This window comes from Pelodiscus sinensis, unplaced genomic scaffold, assembly GCF_049634645.1.
Source record: "Pelodiscus sinensis isolate JC-2024 unplaced genomic scaffold, ASM4963464v1 ctg149, whole genome shotgun sequence".
Taxonomy (NCBI): Eukaryota; Metazoa; Chordata; order Testudines; family Trionychidae; genus Pelodiscus; species Pelodiscus sinensis.
This window is the reverse complement of record NW_027465936.1, coordinates 199,168-222,126: the sequence shown is the minus strand read 5'-3', so window position 1 is coordinate 222,126 and position 22,959 is coordinate 199,168. Positions and strand designations below refer to the sequence as shown.

General features: G+C 66.8%; 4 protein-coding genes across 7 annotated transcripts; 2 read left to right on the top strand and 2 right to left on the bottom strand.

The window, feature by feature from the left end:
* Nucleotides 1-530: 530 nt before the first annotated feature.
* On the bottom strand, nucleotides 531-5,328 carry TNNC2 (troponin C2, fast skeletal type). The gene is made up of 5 exons (XM_075917078.1): nucleotides 5,217-5,328; nucleotides 3,994-4,048; nucleotides 3,630-3,773; nucleotides 1,167-1,281; nucleotides 531-879 (listed from the first exon to the last, which is right to left on the bottom strand). The coding sequence occupies exons 1-5, from the start codon at nucleotides 5,217-5,219 to the stop codon at nucleotides 546-548; spliced, it is 651 nt and encodes a 216-aa protein (XP_075773193.1). The 5' UTR covers nucleotides 5,220-5,328; the 3' UTR covers nucleotides 531-545.
* Nucleotides 5,329-9,603: 4,275 nt separating this feature from the next.
* Nucleotides 9,604-12,729, top strand: SNX21 (sorting nexin family member 21). 2 transcript variants are annotated; one of them, XM_075917070.1, is made up of 4 exons: nucleotides 9,613-10,203; nucleotides 10,426-10,659; nucleotides 10,857-11,014; nucleotides 11,269-12,729. In XM_075917070.1, exons 1-4 carry the CDS (start codon nucleotides 10,068-10,070, stop codon nucleotides 11,938-11,940), a joined length of 1,200 nt encoding a protein of 399 aa, XP_075773185.1. In that variant the 5' UTR covers nucleotides 9,613-10,067; the 3' UTR covers nucleotides 11,941-12,729. The 2 variants fall into 2 exon arrangements, with proteins under 2 accessions (XP_075773186.1, XP_075773185.1); XM_075917071.1 differs by lacking the exon at nucleotides 10,426-10,659 and having other exon boundaries at nucleotides 9,604-10,203.
* On the bottom strand, nucleotides 12,652-17,137 carry ACOT8 (acyl-CoA thioesterase 8). The gene is made up of 6 exons (XM_075917072.1): nucleotides 16,962-17,137; nucleotides 15,458-15,594; nucleotides 14,278-14,503; nucleotides 13,858-14,015; nucleotides 13,064-13,255; nucleotides 12,652-12,985 (listed from the first exon to the last, which is right to left on the bottom strand). Exons 1-6 carry the CDS (start codon nucleotides 17,135-17,137, stop codon nucleotides 12,867-12,869), a joined length of 1,008 nt encoding a protein of 335 aa, XP_075773187.1. The 3' UTR covers nucleotides 12,652-12,866.
* Nucleotides 17,129-22,959, top strand: ZSWIM3 (zinc finger SWIM-type containing 3). Of its 3 annotated transcripts, none has more exons than XM_075917065.1 (3): nucleotides 17,129-17,266; nucleotides 17,816-18,027; nucleotides 20,143-22,959. In XM_075917065.1, the coding sequence occupies exons 2-3, from the start codon at nucleotides 17,873-17,875 to the stop codon at nucleotides 22,148-22,150; spliced, it is 2,163 nt and encodes a 720-aa protein (XP_075773180.1). In that variant the 5' UTR covers nucleotides 17,129-17,266; nucleotides 17,816-17,872; the 3' UTR covers nucleotides 22,151-22,959. The 3 variants fall into 3 exon arrangements, with proteins under 3 accessions (XP_075773180.1, XP_075773178.1, XP_075773179.1); XM_075917063.1 differs by lacking the exon at nucleotides 17,129-17,266 and adding an exon at nucleotides 17,400-17,555; XM_075917064.1 differs by lacking the exon at nucleotides 17,129-17,266 and adding an exon at nucleotides 17,433-17,551.

Sequence of the window (22,959 nt, the reverse complement as noted above, 5' to 3'; positions counted from 1 at the left end):
CCAGGGAGGGGGCTGAGAGCTCAGGGGCTGGGTTGGGGGGCTAGGGAGGGGGCTGGGTTGGGGGGCCAGGGAGGGGGCTGAGCGCTCAGGGGCTGGGTTGGGGGGCCAGGGAGGGGGCTGAGCGCTCAGGGGCTGGGTTGGGGGGCCAGGGAGGGGGCTGAGCGCTCAGGGGCTGGGTTGGGGGGCCAGGAAGGGGGCTGGGTTGGGGGGCCAGGGAGGGGGCTGAGAGCTCAGGGGCTGGGTTGGGGGGCTAGGGAGGGGGCTGGGTTGGGGGGCCAGGGAGGGGGCTGAGCGCTCAGGGGCTGGGTTGGGGGGCCAGGGAGGGGGCTGAGCGCTCAGGGGCTGGGTTGGGGGGCCAGGGAGGGGGCTGAGCGCTCAGGGGCTGGGTTGGGGGGCCAGGAAGGGGGCTGGGTTGGGGGGCCAGGGAGGGGGCTGAGAGCTCAGGGGCTGGGTTGGGGGGCTAGGGAGGGGGCTGGGTTGGGGGGCCAGGGAGGGGGCTGAGCGCTCAGGGGCTGGGTTGGGGGGCCAGGGAGGGGGCTGAGCGCTCAGGGGCTGGGTTGGGGGTGCTGGCCATGCCGCTCACAGACACCCCTCCTTTCCCCGCACTGAGCTAGCAGGGTCCCTGGCCCAGGCACCCAGCCGTGACCCCGCTGGACCGGGGGTGGCGCCTCCCTGCCCCAGCCCAGTGGTTCGGAAGGGGGCTCCGAGAGCTTGGCACGGGGGGAGCGGCCCTGGCGCTCACCATCGAAGTCGATGCGTCCGTCGTTGTTCTTGTCCCCGTCTTTCATGAGCTCCTCGATCTCCTCCTCGGTCACGTGCTCCCCGGAGGCGCGGAAGATCTCGGTCAGCTCCTCGGCGTCGATGTACCCGTCCGCGTTCCTGGGGAGGCGTCAGCCTGAGCCGGGGCAGCAGGGCCCGCGGGGCACCCTGGCCTTGCCCTGGCAGGAGCCCGGCCTGCAGCAGCGCGACCTGGGCTGAGGGAGGCAGTGCCCTCGTGACAGGCCTGTGCCCATGGGGGGGGCAGCCTGGGCACCGGGCCTGCAGTCTGGGGGGGCTCAGAGCAGGTTGGCAGGGATGTGACCCCCCGAACTGGTATCCGCGCCCCCCACCCCGTGCTGGGGGAGATGCTCAGAGCGGGCGGTGGGGCCCGGGCTGCACCCACTCACTTGTCGAAGATGCGGAAACACTCGGCCAGCTCCTCCTCCGACTTGCCCTTCGCATCCTCCTTCATCTGCCGCACCATCATCACCAGGAACTCCTCGAAGTCGATGGTGCCGCTGCCTGCGGGAAGCAGCCAGCCCTGAGGGCCAGGATGCCAATGCCAGTCCCCCCCAGTGTGCCACCGTGCGCCAGCCCCCCCGCAGCGTGCCACCGTGCGCCAGTCCCCCCCAGTGTGCCACCGTGCGGCAGCCCCCCCGCAGCGTGCCACCGTGCGCCAGCCCCCCCCGCAGCGTGCCACCGTGCGCCAGCCCCCCCCGCAGCGTGCCACCGTGTGGCAGCCCCCCCGCAGCGTGCCACCATGCGCCAGCCCCCCCAGTGTGCCACCATGCGCCAGCCCCCCCCAGTGTGCCACCGTGCGCCAGCCCCCCCGCAGCGTGCCACCGTGCGCCAGCCCCTCCGCAGCGTGCCACCGTGCGCCAGCCCCCCCGCAGCGTGCCACCGTGCGCCAGCCCCCCCCGCAGCGTGCCACCGTGCGCCAGCCCCTCCCACAGCGTGCCACCGTGCGGCAGCCCCCCCCGCAGCGTGCCACCGTGCGCCAGCCCCCCCCAGTGTGCCACCGTGCGCCTGCCCCCCCCGCAGCGTGCCACCGTGCGGCAGCCCCCCCGCAGCGTGCCACCGTGCGCCAGCCCCCCCGCAGCGTGCCACCGTGCGCCAGCCCCCCCCCGCAGCGTGCCACCGTGCGCCAGCCCCCCCCCGCACCGTGCCACCGTGCGCCAGTCCCCCCTCAGCGTGCCACCGTGCGCCAGCCCCCCCAGTGTGCCACCGTGCGCCAGCCCCCCCCGCAGCGTGCCACCGTGCGCCAGCCCCCCCCGCAGCGTGCCACCGTGCGCCAGTCCCCCCCCCAGTGTGCCACCGTGCGCCAGTCCCCCCTCAGCGTGCCACCGTGCGCCAGCCCCCCCAGTGTGCCACCGTGCCCCAGCCCCCCCGCAGCGTGCCACCGTGCCCCAGCCCCCCAGTGTGCCACCGTGCGCCAGCCCTCCCGCAGCGTGCCACCGTGCGCCAGCCCCCCCACAGCGTGCCACCGTGCGCCAGCCCTCCCCGCAGCGTGCCACCGTGCGCCAGCCCCCCCGCAGCGTGCCACTGTGCGCCAGCCCCCCCGCAGCGTGCCACCGTGCGCCAGCCCCCCCAGTGTGCCACCGTGCGCCAGCCCTCCCCGCAGCGTGCCACCGTGCGCCAGCCCCCCCACAGCGTGCCACCGTGCGCCAGCCCTCCCCGCAGCGTGCCACCGTGCGCCCAGCCCCCCCGCAGCGTGCCACTGTGCGCCAGCCCCCCCGCAGCGTGCCACCGTGCGCCAGCCCCCCCAGTGTGCCACCGTGCGCCAGCCCCCCGCAGCGTGCCACCGTGCGCCAGCCCCCCCGCAGCGTGCCACCGTGCGCCAGCCCTCCCCGCAGCGTGCCACCGTGCGCCAGCCCCCCCGCAGCGTGCCACCGTGCGCCAGCCCTCCCCGCAGCGTGCCACCGTGCGCCAGCCCCCCCGCAGCGTGCCACCGTGCGCCAGCCCCCCCGCAGGCGTGCCACCGTGCGCCAGCCCTCCCCGCAGCGTGCCACCGTGCGCCAGCCCCCCCTCAGCGTGCCACCGTGCGCCAGCCCCCCCTCAGCGTCCCACCGTGCGCCAGCCCCCCCCCAGCGTGCCACCGTGCGCCAGCCCCCCCACAGCGTGCCACCGTGCGCCAGCCCCCCCTCAGCGTGCCACCGTGCGCCAGCCCCCCCTCAGCGTCCCACCGTGCGCCAGCCCCCCCCAGTGTGCCACCGTGCGCCAGCCCCCCCTCAGCGTGCCACCGTAGCGCCAGCCCCCCCACAGCGTGCCACCGTGCGCCAGCCCCCCCCGCAGCGTGCCACCGTGCGCCAGCCCCCCCCTCAGCGTCCCACCGTGTGCCAGCCCCCCCTCAGCGTGCCACCGTGCGCCAGCCCCCCCTCAGCGTCCCACCGTGCGCCAGCCCCCCCCCAGCGTGCCACCGTGCGCCAGCCCCCCCACAGCGTGCCACCGTGCGCCAGCCCCCCCTCAGCGTGCCACCGTGCGCCAGCCCCCCCCTCAGCGTCCCACCGTGCGCCAGCCCCCCCCCAGTGTGCCACCGTGCGCCAGCCCCCCCTCAGCGTGCCACCGTGCGCCAGCCCTCCCCAGTGTGCCACCGTGCGCCAGCCCCCCCCTCAGCGTGCCACCGTTGCGCCAGCCCTCCCCAGCGTGCCACCGTGCGCCAGCCCCCCCGCAGCGTGCCACCGTTGCGCCAGCCCCCCCCAGTGTGCCACCGTGCGCCAGCCCCCCCCTCAGCGTGCCACCGTGCGCCAGCCCCCCCAGTGTGCCACCGTGCGCCAGCCCCCCCCTCAGCGTGCCACCGTGCGCCAGCCCCCCCCTCAGCGTGCCACCGTGCGCCAGCCCCCCCCCCCAGCGTGCCACCGTGCTGCGCTCACCATCCTCGTCCACTTCCTCGATGATGGCGTCCAGCTCCTCCTTGGTGGGCGTCTGCCCCAGCATGCGCATCACGGTGCCCAGCTCCTTGGTGCTGATGTCCCCGCCGCCGTCCGCGTCAAACATGTCGAAGGCGGCCTTGAACTCTGCCGGGCAGAGCGTCAGCGGGGGCTTTGCCCCAGGCACCGGCCTCTCAGCAGCCTCGGCCCCCTGCCCCTCGGCCCGCCTGCCGGATCGGCCCCTGGGGCGGGCCCAGAGGGTCCCGTCTGCTGCCCTCTCCCCTTGGCAAGCAGGGCAACTTGTGGGAGCCCCCCAGTAGCTCTTATTCCCCCTCCCCCGAGCCCAGAGGGGCGGGGTCTCACTCACCTGCGATCATCTCCTCGGAGAGGAAGGACCGCGCCTCCGCCTGCTGGTCCGTCGTCTGCAAGGCAACCGGAAGAGCGGCTCAGTGGGGCCCGGCCCTGCGGCGTCTGGGCTCCGGCTCCAGCTCCGGCTCCGGCTCCGCTCTGCAGCGGGCGCAGTGCGGCGGGGCCCGAGTCGCGCAGCCCCCGGAGCCGAGCACGGCGACACCCCAGCACCACCTGGGCACCCGAGGGCAGGGCCACGCCGCTGGGGCCTCCCCAGAGCACCTGCCACCCTGGCCAGCACCCAGCGTGGGCCACAGGCGTCCCGTGGCCTGGGGCGGGGCACGGGCCAGGCTGCGCGTTTCACCGGATTCACGCCACCCATCAGCGCTCCCCTAGAGCAGTAGGGCATGCGGCACTGGGGGCCCTGCCCGTCCCCCCCCCCCGAGCCCTCGTGCGGCTGCGTCTAGCCCTGCCCTCGGGACTGGGGGCCGCAGGGCCGGGCTGCCTGCGGGGCGTTGCCGGGCCTGGGCGGGGGCTATTCTTAGCCCAGACTCGGCCCTTGTAGGGGGGCAGCAGGAGGCCAGGCCCAGCCCACACACCTGCCGGGCTGGGATTGAATTACTCCTTGAGGGCAGGCCCAGGCAGCTGGCGGCTTGTGGGCCACAGACGGTGTCTTATGACCCGGAGCTCAGCTTACGGCAGCCTGCTGAGTCCGGCCCTGCTGCGCCCAGCGCTGCTCCTGCCCCCTCCCGGGCAACATGGCCGCCTGCCCCCCCCAGCACCAGCACTGCCTGCCCCCTCCAGCACCATGGCCTCCCCCCCCCCCCCCCCGGGAACATGACTCCCAAACGCCTGGGGATGCTGGCCCAGGGCTGCCTTGGACTCCCCTGCCGGCCGAGTGAGATGGGGGCAGCCCCCAGCCCCCTTTGCACCTGCCCCATTGCCCACCCCAGGGGCAGCATCGTTCCGGGCAGGGGCATGATGGGACGTTCTGCAAATCGCCGATTTTTCTAAATGCCCCAACTCCCGCCCCCGGGGCCTGGCCTCCTTGGCCTCCGCCAGCCCGGTGCCTCCACCCCGCCAGCACCCGGAGCCGGAGCCGGAGCCGCTCTGTGCTCAGCCTGTCACCAGCACCCACCGGCAGCCCCGCCTCACGACCCCAACCTTCGCCCTGCTGCACCCGCCGGGCTGGCCACCTCCTCGCACCCACACCCCTCCCGCCCAGCACCCCCCCAGGCTCACCATGCTGACAGGCTCTCGCAGCACCTCCCAGACCAGTCACCGCCGCCCGCAACCACCAGCCCCAGGAGCTCCCCCTCCACCCCTGGCCCCCCAATTTGTACCGTCCTCGACCCGCCCGCTGCCCCCCCAGCACCGCGCCATTGGGCCTCGCCGGGCGCCGCTCTCCCGCAGCCTATCAGCTGCCTCCTGTCGGCCCTTGGCCCCTGATTGGCGGCCGGGCCATTTTACCTAATTTAGCAAACACTTTATTGGCCGAGCCAGGGGGATTAAGAGCAGGGCAGGAAATTCAACCCCGCGGGGCGCAGGAGACGCAGCGCCTCCCTCCAGCACCTGCCGGGGCTGCCGCAGCAAGAGGCTCCGGCCAGAGCCAGTTGCTGGCCGGGGCCAGGGCCAGCTGCAAGGAAAACCCACGGCTGGGGGCTCTGGCCTATTGCCTTCAGCATGGCGGGGAGGGACGTCCATGCCCCCGGCTGGGCAGGCCCCGGGGGTGGCGGACGGCGGCGGGAGGCTGGATGGGGCAAGCACCCGCCTCCCCGGCCGAGAACGTCTCGAGTTTGTGCTGGCAGCTGAGGGACCCGTGAGCAGCGGTAGCAGCCGTTCTCACGCTCTGCCCTGGCCCGGCCCTCCTCCAGCCAGTGCCACTGCCCTGTGGCCGGCTCCCCTCCCAGCCGGGTGCCACGTGGGGCTGGTCCCTTTACCCCTCTTCCCAGATGCCGGGGGGCCCTGCCGACTCCAGCTGCGGGACGCTGGGGTTTGAGCCTTGCTTCCAACCCTCTGGCCCGGGACTCGGCTGTCCCTGGGTCGCTCTGTCTTTCCCCGTCCCACCGCACCCTCGGCCCCGTGGCTCCTTCCCTGCCTCCTGTGCCCCGCCCCATGGCCCGGTGTGTCCTCCAAACATCCCACTGCAAGTGAAGACGCCTCCAGCCGGGAGGGCAAGGAGCAGGCCGGCCAAGCCTGCTCTGCAAGCCCAGGCCGGGAGCGCCTGGGGGGCAAGGGGGGGCCGGAGGGCCTGCTCTGGGAAGCCTGGAATGCAGAGGCGAGGGGAGCAGCTCGGCGCCAGGGGGCTGGCCCGACGCCTGCCTCGCACTGGGTACGGCTGGGCACTAGCCCTGCTGCAAGGCTCTGCCCAGCCCAGGGAGACCGTCGCAGCATCAGGTGCCCAGGGCTCTGGCCAAGGAGCGGAGGTGGTGGCCATGGGACTGCGGGGGTTAGGCTTGTGTCTGGCCCGGATCGCCTCGGTCACCGGGGACCTGCATGGCCAACCCTGGCCTGCCTGGGGGGCACAGCACGGGCGCGGGAGCAGGGCCGGAGGGAGCCGGGAGCCTCGCCCTGCATGGAGTCAGGCTGCCCTGCGCCCCCGGCGCTCGCCCCGCCCCCGCTCTCTTGTTTACATGGGGATCTGGTTCCCACCCGTCTGGGGCCCAGGAAAGCACGTGTGGACCCGGCGACAGCCAAGGGACAGTCCCTCCCACCCTGGGGCCTATGGGACTGGCTGCCCGCGCTGGCCATGCCTACAGCCACGGAGGAGACGTGGCACAAGGGGGCCGTGCTGGCTGCTCAGGACCGTGCCCATTGGGGTGATGCTTTGGGCACCAACAAGCGTGTTGCTCTGGGCACAGGGTGCTCCTTCCCCTGGCCCCCCCAGCACACGCCGAGTCCCTGGGGAGGGCACAGGGCTCCCGATTTCCTGCTGCATCCGTGTAAATCAACCTGCGTCCTGCCCGGAAACCGGCTTTGATCCCTGCCAGGCGTGGGACCGTGGCGTTTCTCGGGCTGGGATTGGAGGCCCCCCCGCCATGCCAGGCGTGGGACGGGGCGTTCTCGGGCTGGGATTGGAGGCCCCCCCCGCCATGCCAGGCGTGGGACGGGGCGTTCTCGGGCTGGGATTGGAGGCCCCCCCCCGCCATGCCAGGCGTGGGACGGGGCGTTTCTCGGCTGGGATTGGAGGCCCCCCCCCGCCATGCCAGGCGTGGGACGGGGCGTTTCTCGGGCTGGGATTGGAGGCCCCCCCCGCCATGCCAGGCGTGGGACGGGGCGTTTCTCGGCTGGGATTGGAGGCCCCCCCCCGCCATGCCAGGCGTGGGACGGGGCGTTTCTCGGGCTGGGATTGGAGGCCCCCCCGCCATGCCAGGCGTGGGACGGGGCGTTTCTCGGGCTGGGATTGGAGGCCCCCCCCCCCGCCATGCCAGGCGTGGGACGGGGTTTCTCAGGCTGGGATTGGAGGCCCCCCCCGCCATGCCAGGCGTGGGACGGGGCGTTTCTCGGGCTGGGATTGGAGGCCCCCCCCGCCATGCCAGGCGTGGGACGGGGCGTTTCTCAGGCTGGGATTGGAGGCCCCCCCCCGCCATGCCAGGCGTGGGACGGGGCGTTTCTCGGGCTGGGATTGGAGGCCACCCCCGCCATGCCAGGCGTGGGACGGGGCGTTTCTCGGGCTGGGATGGAGGCCCCCCCCCCGCCATGCCAGGCGTGGGACGGGGCGTTTCTCAGGCTGGGATTGGAGGCCCCCCCCCCGCCATGCCAGGCGTGGGACGGGGCGTTTCTCGGGCTGGGATTGGAGGCCCCCCCACCCCCGCCATGCCAGGCGTGGACGGGGCGTTTCTCGGGCTGGGATTGGAGGCCCCCCCGCCATGCCAGGCGTGGGACCGGGGCGTTTCTCGGGCTGGGATTGGAAGGCCCCCCCCCGCCATGCAAGGCCGTGGGACGGGGCGTTTCTCGGGCTGGGATTGGAGGCCCCCCCCCCGCCATGCCAGGCGTGGGACAGGGCGTTTCTCGGGCTGGGATTGGAGGCCCCCCCCCCGCCATGCCAGGCGTGGGACGGGGCGTTTCTCGGGCTGGGATTGGAGGCCCCCCCGCCATGCCAGGCGTGGACGGGGCGTTTCTTCGGGCTGGGATTGGAGGCCCCCCCGCCATGCCAGGCGTGGGACGGGGCGTTTCTCGGGCTGGGATTGGAGGCCCCCCCCCGCCATGCCAGGCGTGGGACGGGGCGTTTCTCGGGCTGGGATTGGAGGCCCCCCCCCGCCATGCCAGGCGTGGGACGGGGCGTTTCTCGGGCTGGGATTGGAGGCCCCCCCCCGCCATGCCAGGCGTGGGACGGGGCGTTCTCGGGCTGGGATTGGAGGCCCCCCCCCCGCCATGCCAGGCGTGGGACGGGGCGTTTCTCGGGCTGGGATTGGAGGCCCCCCCCCGCCATGCCAGGCGTGGGACAGGGCGTTTCTCGGGCTGGGATTGGAGGCCCCCCCGCCATGCCAGGCGTGGGACAGGGCGTTTCTCGGGCTGGGATTGGAGGCCCCCCCCCCGCCATGCCAGGCGTGGGACAGGGCGTTTCTCGGGCTGGGATTGGAGGCCCCCCCGCCATGCCAGGCGTGGGACGGGGCGTTTCTCGGGCTGGGATTGGAGGCCCCCCCCCCGCCATGCCAGGCGTGGGACAGGGCGTTTCTCGGGCTGGGATTGGAGGCCCCCCCCCGCCATGCCAGGCGTGGGACGGGGCGTTTCTTGGGCTGGGATTGGAGGCCCCCCCGCCATGCCAGGCGTGGGACGGGGCGTTTCTCGGGCTGGGATTGGAGGCCCCCCCCCGCCATGCCAGGCGTGGGACAGGGCGTTTCTCGGGCTGGGATTGGAGGCCCCCCCCCGCCATGCCAGGCGTGGGACAGGGCGTTTCTCGGGCTGGGATTGGAGGCCCCCCCCGCCATGCCAGGCGTGGGACAGGGCGTTTCTCGGGCTGGGATTGGAGGCCCCCCCCCGCCATGCCAGGCGTGGGACAGGGCGTTTCTCGGGCTGGGATTGGAGGCCCCCCCGCCATGCCAGGCGTGGGACAGGGCGTTTCTCGGGCTGGGATTGGAGGCCCCCCCGCCATGCCAGGCGTGGGACAGGGCGTTTCTCGGGCTGGGATTGGAGGCCCCCCCGCCATGCCAGGCGTGGGACAGGGCGTTTCTCGGGCTGGGATTGGAGGCCCCCCCGCCATGCCAGGCGTGGGACGGGGCGTTTCTTGGGCTGGGATTGGAGGCCCCCCCCCGCCATGCCAGGCGTGGGACAGGGCGTTTCTCGGGCTGGGATTGGAAGCCCCCCCCCCCCCCGCCATGCCAGGCGTGGGACAGGGCGTTTCTCGGGCTGGGATTGGAAGCCCCCCCCCCCCGCCATGCCAGGCGCTGCCACCCTGCGGAGGCCTGGTCTCTTTATGGGCGGGCAAGGTGGGTCTGCTGCCCCATCAAGCCAGCAGTGCTTCTGGGGTGTGGGGCAGGTGGTGTCTCGGGGCAGAGCCTCCCACCCGGCCCGGGGCGAGGGAGCAGAGCCGGGGGGCGGGGGGCCGGCTCCGACTGACGGGCGCAGCTGGGCTGGGGCCGGTATTAATAGACATGCCTAAGACGCTGCAAGGAGGGAGTGGGCGCATCTCTCTAAATAAGGCTGGGAAGCAGCTGGGGGCAGAGCTGGGCAGGGAGCCCAGGCGGGGCCTGCGTCCCAGTCTGGAGAGACGCCGAGCCCCAGGGAGCCAGCCGCTCCGGACAGGCCACGAGGGCCTGGGGGCCCCAGAACCGGCGCGAGAGGCGAGCCCGGCCCCAGGACACCAGTGTACCTCACACAACCAGCCCCCTGCTCTGTCTGATCGGGGGTAGGGGCGGGCAAATCGCCCCTGGGGCTGCTGGAGCCAGATCCTGAACCCTACTGGACCAAAGCAGACTCCTGATTGGGCAGCCACACAACTGGGAGTCGATCCGGATTGAGTCCAGATTAGTCGGGGGAGGCAGGAGCAGGCCCGGCTACTCCAGAGTGGGAGAGGGGTGGGTGCCGCCCTGTGGCTCAGGAGTGACTCCGGATTGGGCGGCGGCTCTAGATAAGGCGCCCTGCGCGCCGGGAATGCCGCTGTGGCTCGGCGAGCCCCCGGCCGGGCAGGATCCGGGTTCCCGGGCGGAGGCGGAGCCGCGGCAGGGAGGATCCAAGGAGGAGCCGCGACTGAGCGGCCATCGCAGCCTGGATCGCGGCTCCGGCCTCGGTGAGCAACGCGGGGGGGCCCGGCCCCCAGCTGCCCCTCCCCCCGCCCGGAGGGGGGTCCCAGCTGTGGCCGCCTTGCCCGGCAAGTTTGCAGCAACCCCCCCCCCCCCCCGGCAGGTGCCTTAGTGCCCCCCCCCCGCTCTGTCCTCCCCCGCCCCCGGGGCAAGCGCCGTCTCCCAGGCACCGCCCGCTCGCTCAGCCCCGCTTCTCGCTCCCTCCGCAGCGCCCATGGCCGCCCGCCTGCTGCACCGCCTGCGGGACGCCCTGGCGGGGGCGGCGCCCGGCCGGCCCGGCGCGGAGGCGGAGGAGTTCCCGGAGAGCTCCGAGCTGGAGGACGACACCGAGGGGCTCTCCACGCGACTCAGCGGCACCCTCAGCTTCAGCAGCGGCCCGGAGGAGGAGGCGGAGCAGGAGCAGGAGGAGGAGGAGGCGGCCGCCCAGGAGCTGGGGGGGCTGGGTGAGCCGGCAGGCGCGGGGCGATGCTCTAGACAGCCCCATGCAAGAGGCCCAAGGACCCAGTGGGGCCGGGAGATGGGGGGGGGGGAGCCCCCAGGTCCCACGGGTGACAGGGCTGGAACAAGGGGCGGGGGCCTGGCCTGTTCCCCCTCCCTGGCACGGCCTGGCGGGTGACGGCCGGGCTTGTCTCCGGTGCAGCTCCGAGCCCCTCTCCGGCTGAGCGCCCGGGCAGCCACCTGCTGACCCGCCAGCTCCAGGACTTGTGGAGGAGGTCGCGTGGCACCCTGGCTCCCCAGCGGCTGCTCTTCGAGGTCACCAGCGCCAGCGTGGTCAGCGAGCGCTCCTCCAAATACGTGGTGAGTGAGGGGCTGGCTGCCAAGCCCCCCGTGGGCCGTGTTGGGTTGGGGCCCTGAGCTGACGCTTTTCTCTCTCTCCTGTGCTGCGGATGGCGCCGGCGGCTCAGACGAGCCTCAGGTAACTTGCTGCCAGGTGCTTGCTGTGCCCCAGCCCTGCCCCGAGGGAGCCTGTCCCCTTGGCCCAGCGTGGGCACCCGGCGAGAGGCGAGGCGTGCGCAGTGGTGCGGCGCCCTCACGCCCTGCTCTCCCCCCAGCTCTACACCATCTACCTGATCCGCTCCGGCCAGTTTGACAAGGCCCCTGCCGCCATTGCCCGCCGCTACTCGGACTTGGAGCGGCTGAACCGGCGCCTGCGCCGCCACTTTGCCTGCGACATGGCAGGCGTCGCCTTCCCCAGGAAGCGGCTGCGCAGGAACTTCACGGCCGAAACCATCGCCAAGCGGAGCCGGGCCTTCGAGCAGTTCCTGTCCCACCTGCACTCCATCGCCGAGATCCGCCGCTCCGCCGCCTTCCAGGAGTTCTTCTTCCTGCGCGAGCTGCAGGCAGCGCAGCGCCTCACCTGCACCGGCATGTACCGCGAGGCCCTGGCCGCCTGGAGCAACGCCTGCCGGCTCCAGGACAAGCTGGGCGCCGGGCGCTCCGGCCGCTTCCTGCTCACGCTGGCTGGCCTGGCCGTGTGCCACCAGGAGCTGGAGGAGCTGAGTGAGGCTCACGGCTACTGCGAGCAGGCTCTGCAGCTCCTGGAGGCCCAGGACAGTCACCCCTTGCTGGAGCCCTTCCTGCAGGCCCACGTCCACCTGTCCTGGAAGGTGGGGAGAGACAAGCGCCAGTCGGAGGCCAGGCTGCAGGGGCTGCACGGGCCCGGGCTGCTTCCGCAGCAGCCGCCCACCCTGAAGGAATTGTTGATCAAGGAGGCCTTGGACTGACCCCCAGCACTGGGCTGTGCGTGGGGCCGGGGGAGGCGGGCCTTGGCGGGGCAGTGGGTCTGTACGGCCCAGGCAGGCGTAGCGGCAGGGGTGGGGGAGGGGAGCAGGGCAGGCGCTTGGCGATACTTGGCGCTGGTCTCTGCTGCACTCGTGGAAACGTGCTTGTCAAAGGGCCCGCAATGGCCCCGTCTCGGGGCCAACCCCTCCCGGGAGGGGCTGCCAGGCCTGCAGGGGAGGTAGCTGGGCCCTGCCATGCTGCACTAAGGGACTAGCTGGCTCCTGGGAGCCTGTAACAAGACTTGGTAGGAAGAGGGGCAGAGACCCCCGGAGCGTGTTCTGATTGCCCCTCCCACGCCCCAGCCTTTCAGGAACTACCCCCCTGGCCAGGGCTGCCCCGCACCTTGGCCCACAGCCAGTGCCTCTCCTCCCGGCCAGGCCTGGCTGCTGTAGCAGTGGCCAGGGCTCCGTGGGAGCCTCTCGCAGCCAGCCCTTGGCTGCACAGCCCAGGGGAACAAGCCGCAGGCCAGCCGCTGGGACATGGGGCAGAAGTGAGAAAGGGAAGCGGCGCCGGCTCTGCTCAGCTCTGTTCAGGCACAGCCAGGCTCCCTGCAGCCCCGGGCCTTGGCCTCGCCCCCAGCAGGCTCCTTTCGTGTAGGTCACGGACCCTGGGTGCTGGTGTAGCAGGGCCCGGGGCAGTGCAGAGGGACGGTGTCAGTGAGCCATGGTGGCTTTATTGGGAGGGGGGAGCCAGGACACTCTGTAACACAGTCAATAAAGCTCATTCCTGCAGCCCGTGTGTCTGCGTGGTCCCTCCAGTGCAGCCCCAAGCTGGCTTGAGGCTTCTCTGCTTCTGCCCGTCTCTGCCTGGGTCCCCAGCACTGCCAGCTGCCCGGCCTGCTCCCCCAGAGTGGCGATGACTTGTCCAGCTACAGTTTGCTCTCAGCTGGGCTCTGCTTCACCCGGATGACTCCCTCCTGTGCACAGGTGACAGCCAGGACTCCATCCCTGCGCCACAGCCGCCCGTGCACCAGCCCTCGGCACCCGCCTGCCCAGGACAGAGAGAGTGAGATCCGTTACTCTGAAGCACGGCTGCCCCCACACCCGCCGCAGAGCGAGGACTTACCGGCCCAGGGGCTCTCGCACTCGTACAGCATCCAGTGGTCAGCTCGGAAGGGGGCGTGGAACCACATGGAGTGGTCGAGGGACACCATGAACTTGACGGGGTGCTGGTGGTGCGGGAGCAGGGCCGTGCCCAGGAAGGCGTAGTCCGAGATGTAGGCTGCCACGCAGCAGTGCAGCTTCATGTCACACTCCCCTGCCGGGCAACCGGAACACGGGCTCAGCCGCAAGCCAAGCTCTGGGGTGCACGCACGTCCTCATGGGGGACCCGGGGGCAGAGCTGCTGAGGGTTCAGCTCCCCCAAGGAGGCTGTGGGCCAGGCCCCCCGCCAACGCTGCCCTCTACCTTGGCCACGCAGCTGAGAGCATGGGAATGAGCCAACAGCTGCAGAAGGGCAGTCCCTTGGCCTGCCCTGGGTGGGGCAGGCAGTGGCACTGAGCCCAGGGGCATCACAGGCCGGGGAGCGAGTCTGTCTGTACCACTGCCCCACAACCTGTCGAGGCAACGGGCCGCTCTGCGAAGGTCTGTTCCTTCGTCTTGGTTGTGGGGCCAGCGGGCCTCAGGCCTCCCCCGAGGGGCCCGCTCTGGCCACCCTAAGGTAGGGGCAGTTACAACCTGCATTAGCCCTTAGGATGAAGGCCAGTGTGGCTGTTCCAGAAGGGGACGCTGGCGAGTTACGAACTTGGCCCCAGGAGTTCTTGGAGCCATTCCCTGCTCAGCCACTAGGCAGCGCTGTCTTGCTGGGAGCCTGGCGTAGGCATGAGGACTGCCCGGTGCATGCTGAGAGCTGTTACTTACCAATGTAGCCTCGTGCCCGCACCCAGAACAGCTGCTTGGGCTCCCGAGGCTGCTGGCAGAATATCTCCGGGGGGTTCACAGGCTTGATCTCCACAGGTACCTCCTGGGCCAGAATCTTGTTGAGCCCCAGCCTGTATTTCTCCACCAAGTTGGGATCCCTTCAGAAAACACGCACAAGGGCAGCAGTGCTGGGGTCCCAGCGAGGCTGCCGGGGCGATGGCGGAGCTCCCAGTACAGGCCTGCAGGCCAGGCTGCCTTGGGGGGAATCTCCACGCCAGCTGCAGCAGTGTCGGCTCGCAGCCCCAGAGCAAAGGGGAGCTGCCTGTGGCCAGAGAATCACACCTGCTGGACTTCTCCCTGAGGTGGGTTTCCTCTCCCCAGCCCTCCCCAGCACGGGGGCAGAACTTCCCACGTACTCACTGCAGGTATTTCTGAATTAGCTCTTCCTGAGTCAGCAGCTCCTCTGGGGGTGGCACAGCGGGCATGGCGAACTGGTGCTGCACCGGGCTCTCCTGGCTCTGCTGGAAGGAGGCCTGGCAGATGAAGATTGGCTTTCCATGCTGAATGGCCTTGACGGAGCGAACAGAGAAGCTCTTGCCCGTGCGGGTGCGCTCCACCTGGTACAGGACCGGCACCGTGGGGTCCCCTGGAACAGGGAACGGCCGTGTGATGGGAAGCAGCATCTAGCTCCCCCAGGGCAGCGCCAAGCACCTCAGAACAATGGCTGCTGTTTGAAGGGGGCTGCACTTACAGATGGGGCCCTCTGCCTGGCCCCCATCATCTGCATTAAGATGGGGACTCCAATCCAGAGCTGCCTTGGAAGCTACCAGCCTGCTGCCTCCTCAGGTGAGTCTCCTACCCAAGGCTCCCATGAGGAACCCTTGCTGCTGCTTCTACGGCGGCAGCTCTGGCTGCTTCGGGCTCACAGTCCCTGGAGGGGACGGGCTCTGCTGGGCTGGTGACTAGCGCACCGAGCATTGCACTAATCCCCATCAGCTCTGAGCTCAGTCACTTCACCCTCCCTCCGGCTGCATACAAGGAGGCAGGGGAGTGATTTGCAATGTGATATCCCAAACCCACCACCAGGAGGTGCTGTTCACCCACCCAGCAACGGGCCCCAGAGCTGTACAGCACTACCCCAGCTTACTCCACGTGTACCAGCAAGGGAAGCTCCCTCACTTCACCACAGCAGCAGCTGAGCACTGCACCTTGATGGGAACCGCAGGGGCCTCCCCCAGCTCCTACTGCTACCTTCAATATCCCCCCACCATGCTCCACAGACTCCAGGGGCAGTGTTGGCTGAAGCGTCCTAGGCAGGCTAACCAGCTGACCCTCTATTATCTCAGTTCTGGCTTGTCCTTGGAGTAGCTGAGCACCTTCCAGTCCTACACTAACTGAGGCGACTACTCTGCCATGTGGTGGGAGTTCTCTCGTCCTCGGCTGCCGCGGGGCCAAGTCTCATTGCTGGAGCTACCTACTCCATTGCACACGGGGCTGTGGGTGCTAGGATACTGAAGCCACATACGTGCACCTTGCACTTGGACTAGCACCAACTCCCTCCAAGCAGAAGGGGGCTTGGCTAGCCTGCTGTCGGGTTTACCTGCTCGCACAAAGTAACAGTGCAAGGAGTGGACATGGACATCCTCACTCACAGCCTTCGCAGCCGCCACCAGAGCCTGGCCCACTATCTGCCCTCCAAACAGCCTCCGTGTGATGGGGACCCAGTAGTGCCTCCCCCTGCAGGAAGAGGAATGAGGGGCAGAGTCAGAATCCTAGAACTGGAAGGGTCCTCGAGGTCATCAAGTCCAGTCCCGCCCTCAGGGCAGGACCCAGCCTGTCCCGGCCAGGTGTCTGTCCAACCTGCTCTTACATCTCTCCAGTGATGGGGATTCCACAACCTCCCTGGGGAACTTATCCCAGTGTTTGACCATCCTGACAGGCAGGAAGTTTTCCCTAATGTCCAATTAAACCTCCCTGGCTGCAGTTTAAGCCCCTTGCTTCTTGTTCTGTCCCCAGAGCCCAAAGAGAACGATTTGTCTCCTTCCTCTGTGTGACACCCTTGTAGATCCCTGAAAACGGCTCTCCTGTCCCCTCTCTTCTCCTTTCCAAACTAAACAAGCCCAGTTCCTTCAGTCTTCCTTCGGGGGGGGGGGGGGGGGTGCAGAGCGGACCCGGGGGGGGGGGAGGGGGACGGGGCGGGGCGGTCCCGGGGGGAGGGAGAGGGGGCGGACCCGGGGGGGAGGGAGCCGGGGGGGGGCGGGGGGGACCCGGGGGGAGCGGGGGGCAGACGGGGGCGGGGCGGTCCCGAGGGGAGTGGGGGAGGCGGGGCGGCCCCGAGGGGCGGGGGGGGGGAGGGAGAGGGGGCGGAGCCTGGGGGTGGGGGGGCGGTCCCAGGGGGCGGGGCGGTCCGAGAGGGGGCGGGGGCGGGGCGGTCCCGGGGGGCGGGGGGGAGGGAGAGGGGGCGGAGCCGGGGGGGCGGGGCGGTCCCGGGGGGCGGGGGGAGGGAGGGAGCCGGGGAGGCGGGGCGGGGCGGTCCCGGGGGGCAGGGGGGAGGGAGGGAGCCGGGGGGCGGGGGGGAGGGAGAGGGGGCGGAGCCGGGGGGGTGGGGCGGGAGGGAGGGAGCCGGGGAGGAGGGAGAGGGGGCGGAGCCGGGGGGCGGGGCGGACCCGAGGGGCGGGGCGGGAGGGAGAGGGGGCGGAGCCCGGGGGCGGGGCGGTCCCGAGGGGCGGGGCGGGAGGGAGAGGGGGCGGAAGGGAGAGGGGGCGGAGCCCGGGGGGCGGGGCGGTCCCGAGGGGCGGGGCGGGAGGGAGAGGGGGCGGAGCCGGGGGGCGGGGCGGACCCGAGGGGCGGGGCGGGAGGGAGAGGGGGCGGAGCCCGGGGGGCGGGGCGGTCCCGAGGGGCGGGGCGGGAGGGAGAGGGGGCGGAGCCCGGGGGGCGGGGCGGACCCGAGGGGCGGGGCGGGAGGGAGAGGGGGCGGAGCCCGGGGGGCGGGGCGGACCCGAGGGGCGGGGCGGGAGGGAGAGGGGGCGGAGCCCGGGGGGCGGGGCGGACCCGAGGGGCGGGGCGGGAGGGAGAGGGGGCGGAGCCCGGGGGCGGGGCGGCACCTGAACAGGTCCAGGTCCAGGGGCTCCAGGCTGAGGACGCTGGTGACCAGGACGCTGCGCAGGTCGCCAGGGGGCGCCAGCTGCCCCCCCTCGGGCAGGGCCCCGCCCCCGGGAGACTCGGCTCCAGCCCCCGCCACTGGGACGCGGAAGCCGCCGGTGCTCGTGGGGGCCGCCATCTTCTTCGTCACGTGACGCGCGGTCTCTCCGGCAATGGCCTCTCTGCAGACCGGAAGCGGCCCGCGAGGCCGGCGCGATGGCCATTGCGGTGATTGGCTGCGGGGCCTGCCCGTCATCCCACACATCCGGTATCTTCTCGAAGAAGCGGGAAGTACCGGCCTAAGACGGGAGGGGGGCGGGACCTGCGACCTTATTCGAGCGTTTGCTTGTCCGTCACGAGTCACGCGTCGCCCTGGGGGCGCGTTGATTGGTGAGGCTGCTGTCAGTCCAGCAGTATGGCCGCTGATTGGCCAATTCGTTGAGGGGGGCGGGGGCTGCGGCTGGGTTAAGATGAGCTGAGCTGGCTCTCGCCGTCTCCATCTTACCCGGCCGTGGAGGAGGCGGCCCGCGGCGGCTGTGGGCGGGGCTAGCAGGCCGGTGAGAGGGGGGGTGGGGACCGGGCCGGGCCCTGCCCTGAGGCGGGAGGGGGCCCTGGTGCGAGGCGGGTGGGGGCCCCGGGCCCTGGTGCGAGGCGGGTGGGGCCCCGGGCCCTGGTGCGAGGTGGGAGGGGCCCAGGCCTAGGCCCTGGTGCGAGGCGGGAGGGGCCCCGGGCCCTGGTGCTGCCCTGGGAGAAGCCGGGCGCGAGGCGGGAGAGCAGCAGGCCTCGGCTCAACGTCCTGTTCCTGCTCTGACCTCAGGAGGCGGCTGCCCAGGGCCCAGGCGCGGCCGTTGACCACGTGCCGACGACAGCAGCCATGGAAGTCGGCTCGTGCTTTAGAAACTACTACGACTTCAAAGAATGCTTCAACACGTACAAGAAGGAGAACAAGTGCCACTACGGCTTAAAGAACTGCGTCTCGGTCCGCTTTTACAACCGCAAACATGGAACCAGCATCCGTGAGGACATCACGTAAGGCGCCCGGCACCCCACAGGTGGGAGGGAAGGGGAAGTATTGCAAAGGGGGTTTTGGGCAGTTCTGAAAATACTTTCCTGTTTCCAAGGTCCTGACCCACTTGTGGACATTAAAGATCCTCTGGCCTTCTACTAGGTATTGGATAGTCACCTTAGAACCCGGCCAAGTCGCAGGTTGGAATCAGTCTTTAGTGTTGCCAAACTAAATAGCTTCTGCTGTCTACATTGGAAATAGGATTCTTTTTCACTTCTTGTCTGAAATTGCCATGCAGTGTTGCCATGCACAGTTAAATAGCTGCCTTGGTCCATTGCACAGCTGGGTGTGCATCACTGGGGAAGAAGTAGGTCCCCTGGAAAGTGCTTTAGGATAATAACAGTGCCCAACTCTTCTCTGGCTTTCAATGAGCAGGGCTCAACAATTAGTGTAATCTACTTGGCCGTGGCGAGCAGCTTACAAAATGGCAGCACAGTATGCGCAGTGCAGTCTGCACGTGTGCAGCATGCCGAACCGTGCGGCTGGTGAGCGGGGCTCGCCGCCACTTGGCAAGCCCTGTGCATGAGTAAATCTCAACATGCTTTACAAAGGTCAGTATTGCGATCCCTGTTTTATAGAATGGGAAACAGGCACAAAGCAAGGAGAGGTCATGCCTAGGGTCACCTAGCAGGCTCATGACAGAGCCAGGAACAGAACCCAAGTCTCTATCCAGCAGGCTGTGCCACGTCCCACTTAAAAATCATGGGCCAGATTTTCAAGTCAGATGAGCATGTCTGTGTGCACCTGACATGGATGCAAATACCCACTATGCAGGCACTCGTTAGGTATGTGCCACACTTCCCTGTTAAAAGCTCTCCTTCCATTCACCTTTTCACGTCTTTTTCCCTAGTACCCATGTCCTCCCATAATATCATCTCTCACTTTCCCTTTCACTCCTCTGGTAGGATGCCCTTATTTTGCACTTTGGTGGTTCATAGCTTTTCCCTGCAACCTGAACTGATTGTTTATTAGTTTAATGGCATTCTTATTTCTTGCAATTTTCTCTTTCCAATGAACTGACCTAATTAGCAGGCCAGCCATAGGGGGGTGCAGGACATGGGACAGATCAACCTGGCTAGGCTGCCCTTAGCATTTTTTATACATGTGAAATCTGGTGTGGGAAGGGGACAAAGGAGAATCACAGGGTGGCACCTGTACTGGGATGAGGAGGTCCCTGGATCTGGGGGTCCCAGAAAGGAAGGGTTGGAGCGGAAGGGCAGTGGATGGGGTCAGCCTGGCACTGGTTGTTCTGGAGGTGCTAGGACACCGGCAGCAAGTGCTGCAATGCTGGAAACCAGTGGGGGAGGCTAGAGTCACTGCTGCAGAGACTGAACCTGACCTCCACACAACACATGCACACTGACGCGCAGGGCCTGGAACGGTCGCCCCTTTGTGCAGTACCCAAGGGATCGCTCTGTTAGTTAGTGTCTATTTGCTTCCCCAGTCCCCGTCACACTGATGGATTTTCAGTATTGCCTTCCGTTGTCCTTTACTTACTTGAGCAGCCTTATTGACGTAATGGACCCAGTTCTGTTTCTGTGCAAGTCAGTGCAGTTAGTCCTGGGAGAAAAGGCTGCAGGATCAGACTTATCTTCCTTAATTCCTCCAGCCTTGCATTCTTGAAACATAGATTCCTGGTGCCTAACAGGAAATGTTTCCTTACTAAGTTGAGCTAATGTAGCTTCTCCTCTGCTGCTCTTGATGCAGAAGGCAGCTGCAGGAGTGATTTGGGTCTCAAAGCAATGTAATAAGAGCAAACAAAACTTCCTGAGGTCACAGTGACTGAGGGTGTCCAGACCAATTGCTCAGGCTTTGTCAGGTGGAGCTTTCAGGCCAATCTGAGACCATGACCACGCACTGTAGGTATCACTTTATCCTTTTCTCTCTTGATCTACGTGTAGAACACTTGCCATCGTCCGCTAAATCTTTTCCTTCTAACATCTCCTATCATGGCTTATGTGGCCATGCAGTTCTTGGCTACCTGGTAGTGGCGTGTCAGAGAGGGGGATGTCTGTGCATTGGTACTATTTGGTCAGGCTGCATCCTGTTCCATTATTAACTGTCTTTCCACTTCCCAGGTTCATCCAGGTGAAGTTTGGCTGTGTCCGGACACGGGAATACAGTAAGAAGAGAAAACAACAGCCCAGCTTGTGTCCGGCCTTTTTTATCCTGCAGTATAACGAGGAAATAGATCGGTTGGTGATTACTGACCTGAACAGCAATCACATCCATGTAGACCCAGGAGGAGCTTCCCTGGCCCGTACTAGCTCTTCTCAAGTGACAAGAGCCACAACCAAAACTGCAGGTTGCTTGGCAGACGGCAGCCCCAGAACAAAACTGCGCAGACAACAGTCGAGAGAGACCGAAGCCACCGTGACGCTGAGTGAGGAGTGCGCGATGGCTGACGTGACTCTGAATGGGGCCTCTGCGCCGCTCACCAAGGCTGCTGTGCTCCCCGAGCCAGTGAAGGAAAGTGCCTCAACTTCAGCGTTAGTCAGAATTGCAGAGGTCATGAAAAACTTCCTGAGGGTGGACATGGGCTCGCTGGCTTCTATCAGCGTGGGCAGCAACCAGGACCTCGACAGACTGAACTTCCAGACCAGCAAGATGAGGAGCCTGTTTGTCAAGTTCCCAGAGAGCCTTTTGCTGCACAGGGTGCAGAGCGAGCGAGGGCATGTGCTTTACGCTTTCCTGGTGGAGAGTAAGGAGCGAGTAGGGAAGATGGTGCATTTTGCTGTCCTGAAGGAGGACACTGGTGAGAATGTAAGCAAAATGCTGACTGTCTTCAGAGAGTTCAATCCCGAGTGGCAGAAGGTCAAGGTAGTCTTTGTGGACATGTCTTTCCGTCACAAAGCCACCATGCAGGAGCTCTTCCCCACAACCCAGGTGCTTCTCTCTGTCTACCACACTGTCCGATTCCTTGAGAAGAAGGTCAAGGAAACAGAGGCCTCAGTTTCCTTCAAACACAAGCTGAAGCTGGCTTTGAAGGAGGTGGTTTTTTCTACCTCCACTGCAAATCTAGACATCTTGTCTCAGCTGGTAAAGCGCTTGGACAAGGAGCTGTACGACTATCTTCAGACCAACTGGTTCTCTTGTGAGATGCTGTGGTACATGCACGCAAAGAAGGGCCTTCATTCCTGCAGCACCTATGTAGACAGTCTGGATCTCATCACTCATAAAATATCCAGTCTCTTCAACAAGCAGTTATCCCTGGAGACCAGCATTGTTCACTTTGTTGAATATGCAGACTGCTTCAATACCAAAGGTCTGGAAAACCTGAACCAGGGCATCTCAGTTGTTGAGGAGGAGAATCGGAGCAAACGCATGGAAAAATCTAAGGTGCGTACTCGCGCCTCCTTGAAACGCACCCCTGATGCTGCCTCACCACCCCAAAACAAATGTTCTGAGCCCCCCAGCCAAATTGCCAAACAGAATCCTGCAAAGACCCCAGGCACCATGCTGGCAGCGATCCGAGAAAGTTGCACAGACCTGAGCTACCAGCTGTGTCTGAATGAATGGGAGGTGGTACAGCGGTCAACTCAGCTCATTAATGTCATGAAAGATAATATTGTGGTGCAGTTGCTAGAAGACACACACCAAGTCAGCAAAGACTGCAAGAGCTGCAGCTGTTACTTTCACTGCCGGTACCAGCTCCCCTGCAGGCACATCCTCTCTGTTCTGCATGCCAACAAGAAAGCTGTGGAAGAAGCTATGGTATGCAAGCGTTGGCAGAAGAAGTACCAGCATCTTTCAGTCTTGGGAGAAAATCTCCTAGAGGATATTAGGCCCTCAGTAGGTAACCTGCCAGCAGCTGCAGAAGAAAGATACGACAAAATCCAGTCCCTCAGCAAGGAGCTTGCTAATCTCCTGATGCAGTGTGATGGGGAAGAGTTAGAAGAGCGCAGCTCCACGCTCAAAATGATTGTGGATATTTGGGCAAAATCCTCAGAGCCAGTGGAGGACTCTGGGAAATGTGCCACTTTCAGAAATGTGGGGGACTTGCCATTTCTGTGGGTAAAGCAGGAGGAAATGGAAATGGAGGATGCTGAGAGATCACTGGCAGGTACCAACATGGTCCAGATTTGAAATGTCAGCCATTCTGAACTCAGACTGGGAGATTCAAGTGAGCTGTTGGTTTAACCCTCTCCTAGCTTCTTATGGTTCTCTCCCCATTCCCAGTCCCAGGAGACTCAGGGTTAACTGTTAACTTCCAAGACTGTTGAAGAGCTCAGTAATAAACTTGAGACTTTCCTGTGTGATCTTGTGTCTTCTCGGACTAGCCATGTTGTGGGGATTTTTGTTTTCTTGTTTGCAAGATAGGATAGATGGGTAGAATATGGCAATTCCCACTTGCCAAGAACACGCGAGGTGCCTGTGTGAGAACCTCAGGGCTGCTGAAGTCCGGCCAGTAATGCTCTGTTGGATGGTCTTCTTAGCCCTACCACAAAGGCCTGAAAACAAAGCTGAATCTAGTTCAGGGGGCCTTGCACTTAGCCCCTGGTTTTAGGGATAAAATGAACGAGATTCCTGGCTCATTCTTCAGTTTCTGGAAATTGGTTTTTTGGTTTCAAAATTTGGAGTGAATGTGTTCTCATTGCTCGCTGTGGTAAGATTTAAAAAAAAAAAGTACTTGGCTTCATACAGGCAGAGAGATCTAAGTCCAGCTGCCTGCCTCCCTTCACCCTCTGCTGTGCACTATTTCAGGGCTGTGCCCTGCTCTCTAAGTAGCAGCTGGAAGAAAGTGCAATAATGGTTTGTATGTTGCTGTTTGTGCTGAGGCCACTGCTAGCAGTGGTCATGTCGCTGCTGTGTATTTAGACCAAATTAATTGTTAAAATACAGTTCTGACTGTTGTTTTGCCATTAAATTTGTTTTCCAGTTTGGCTTAGGCCGTA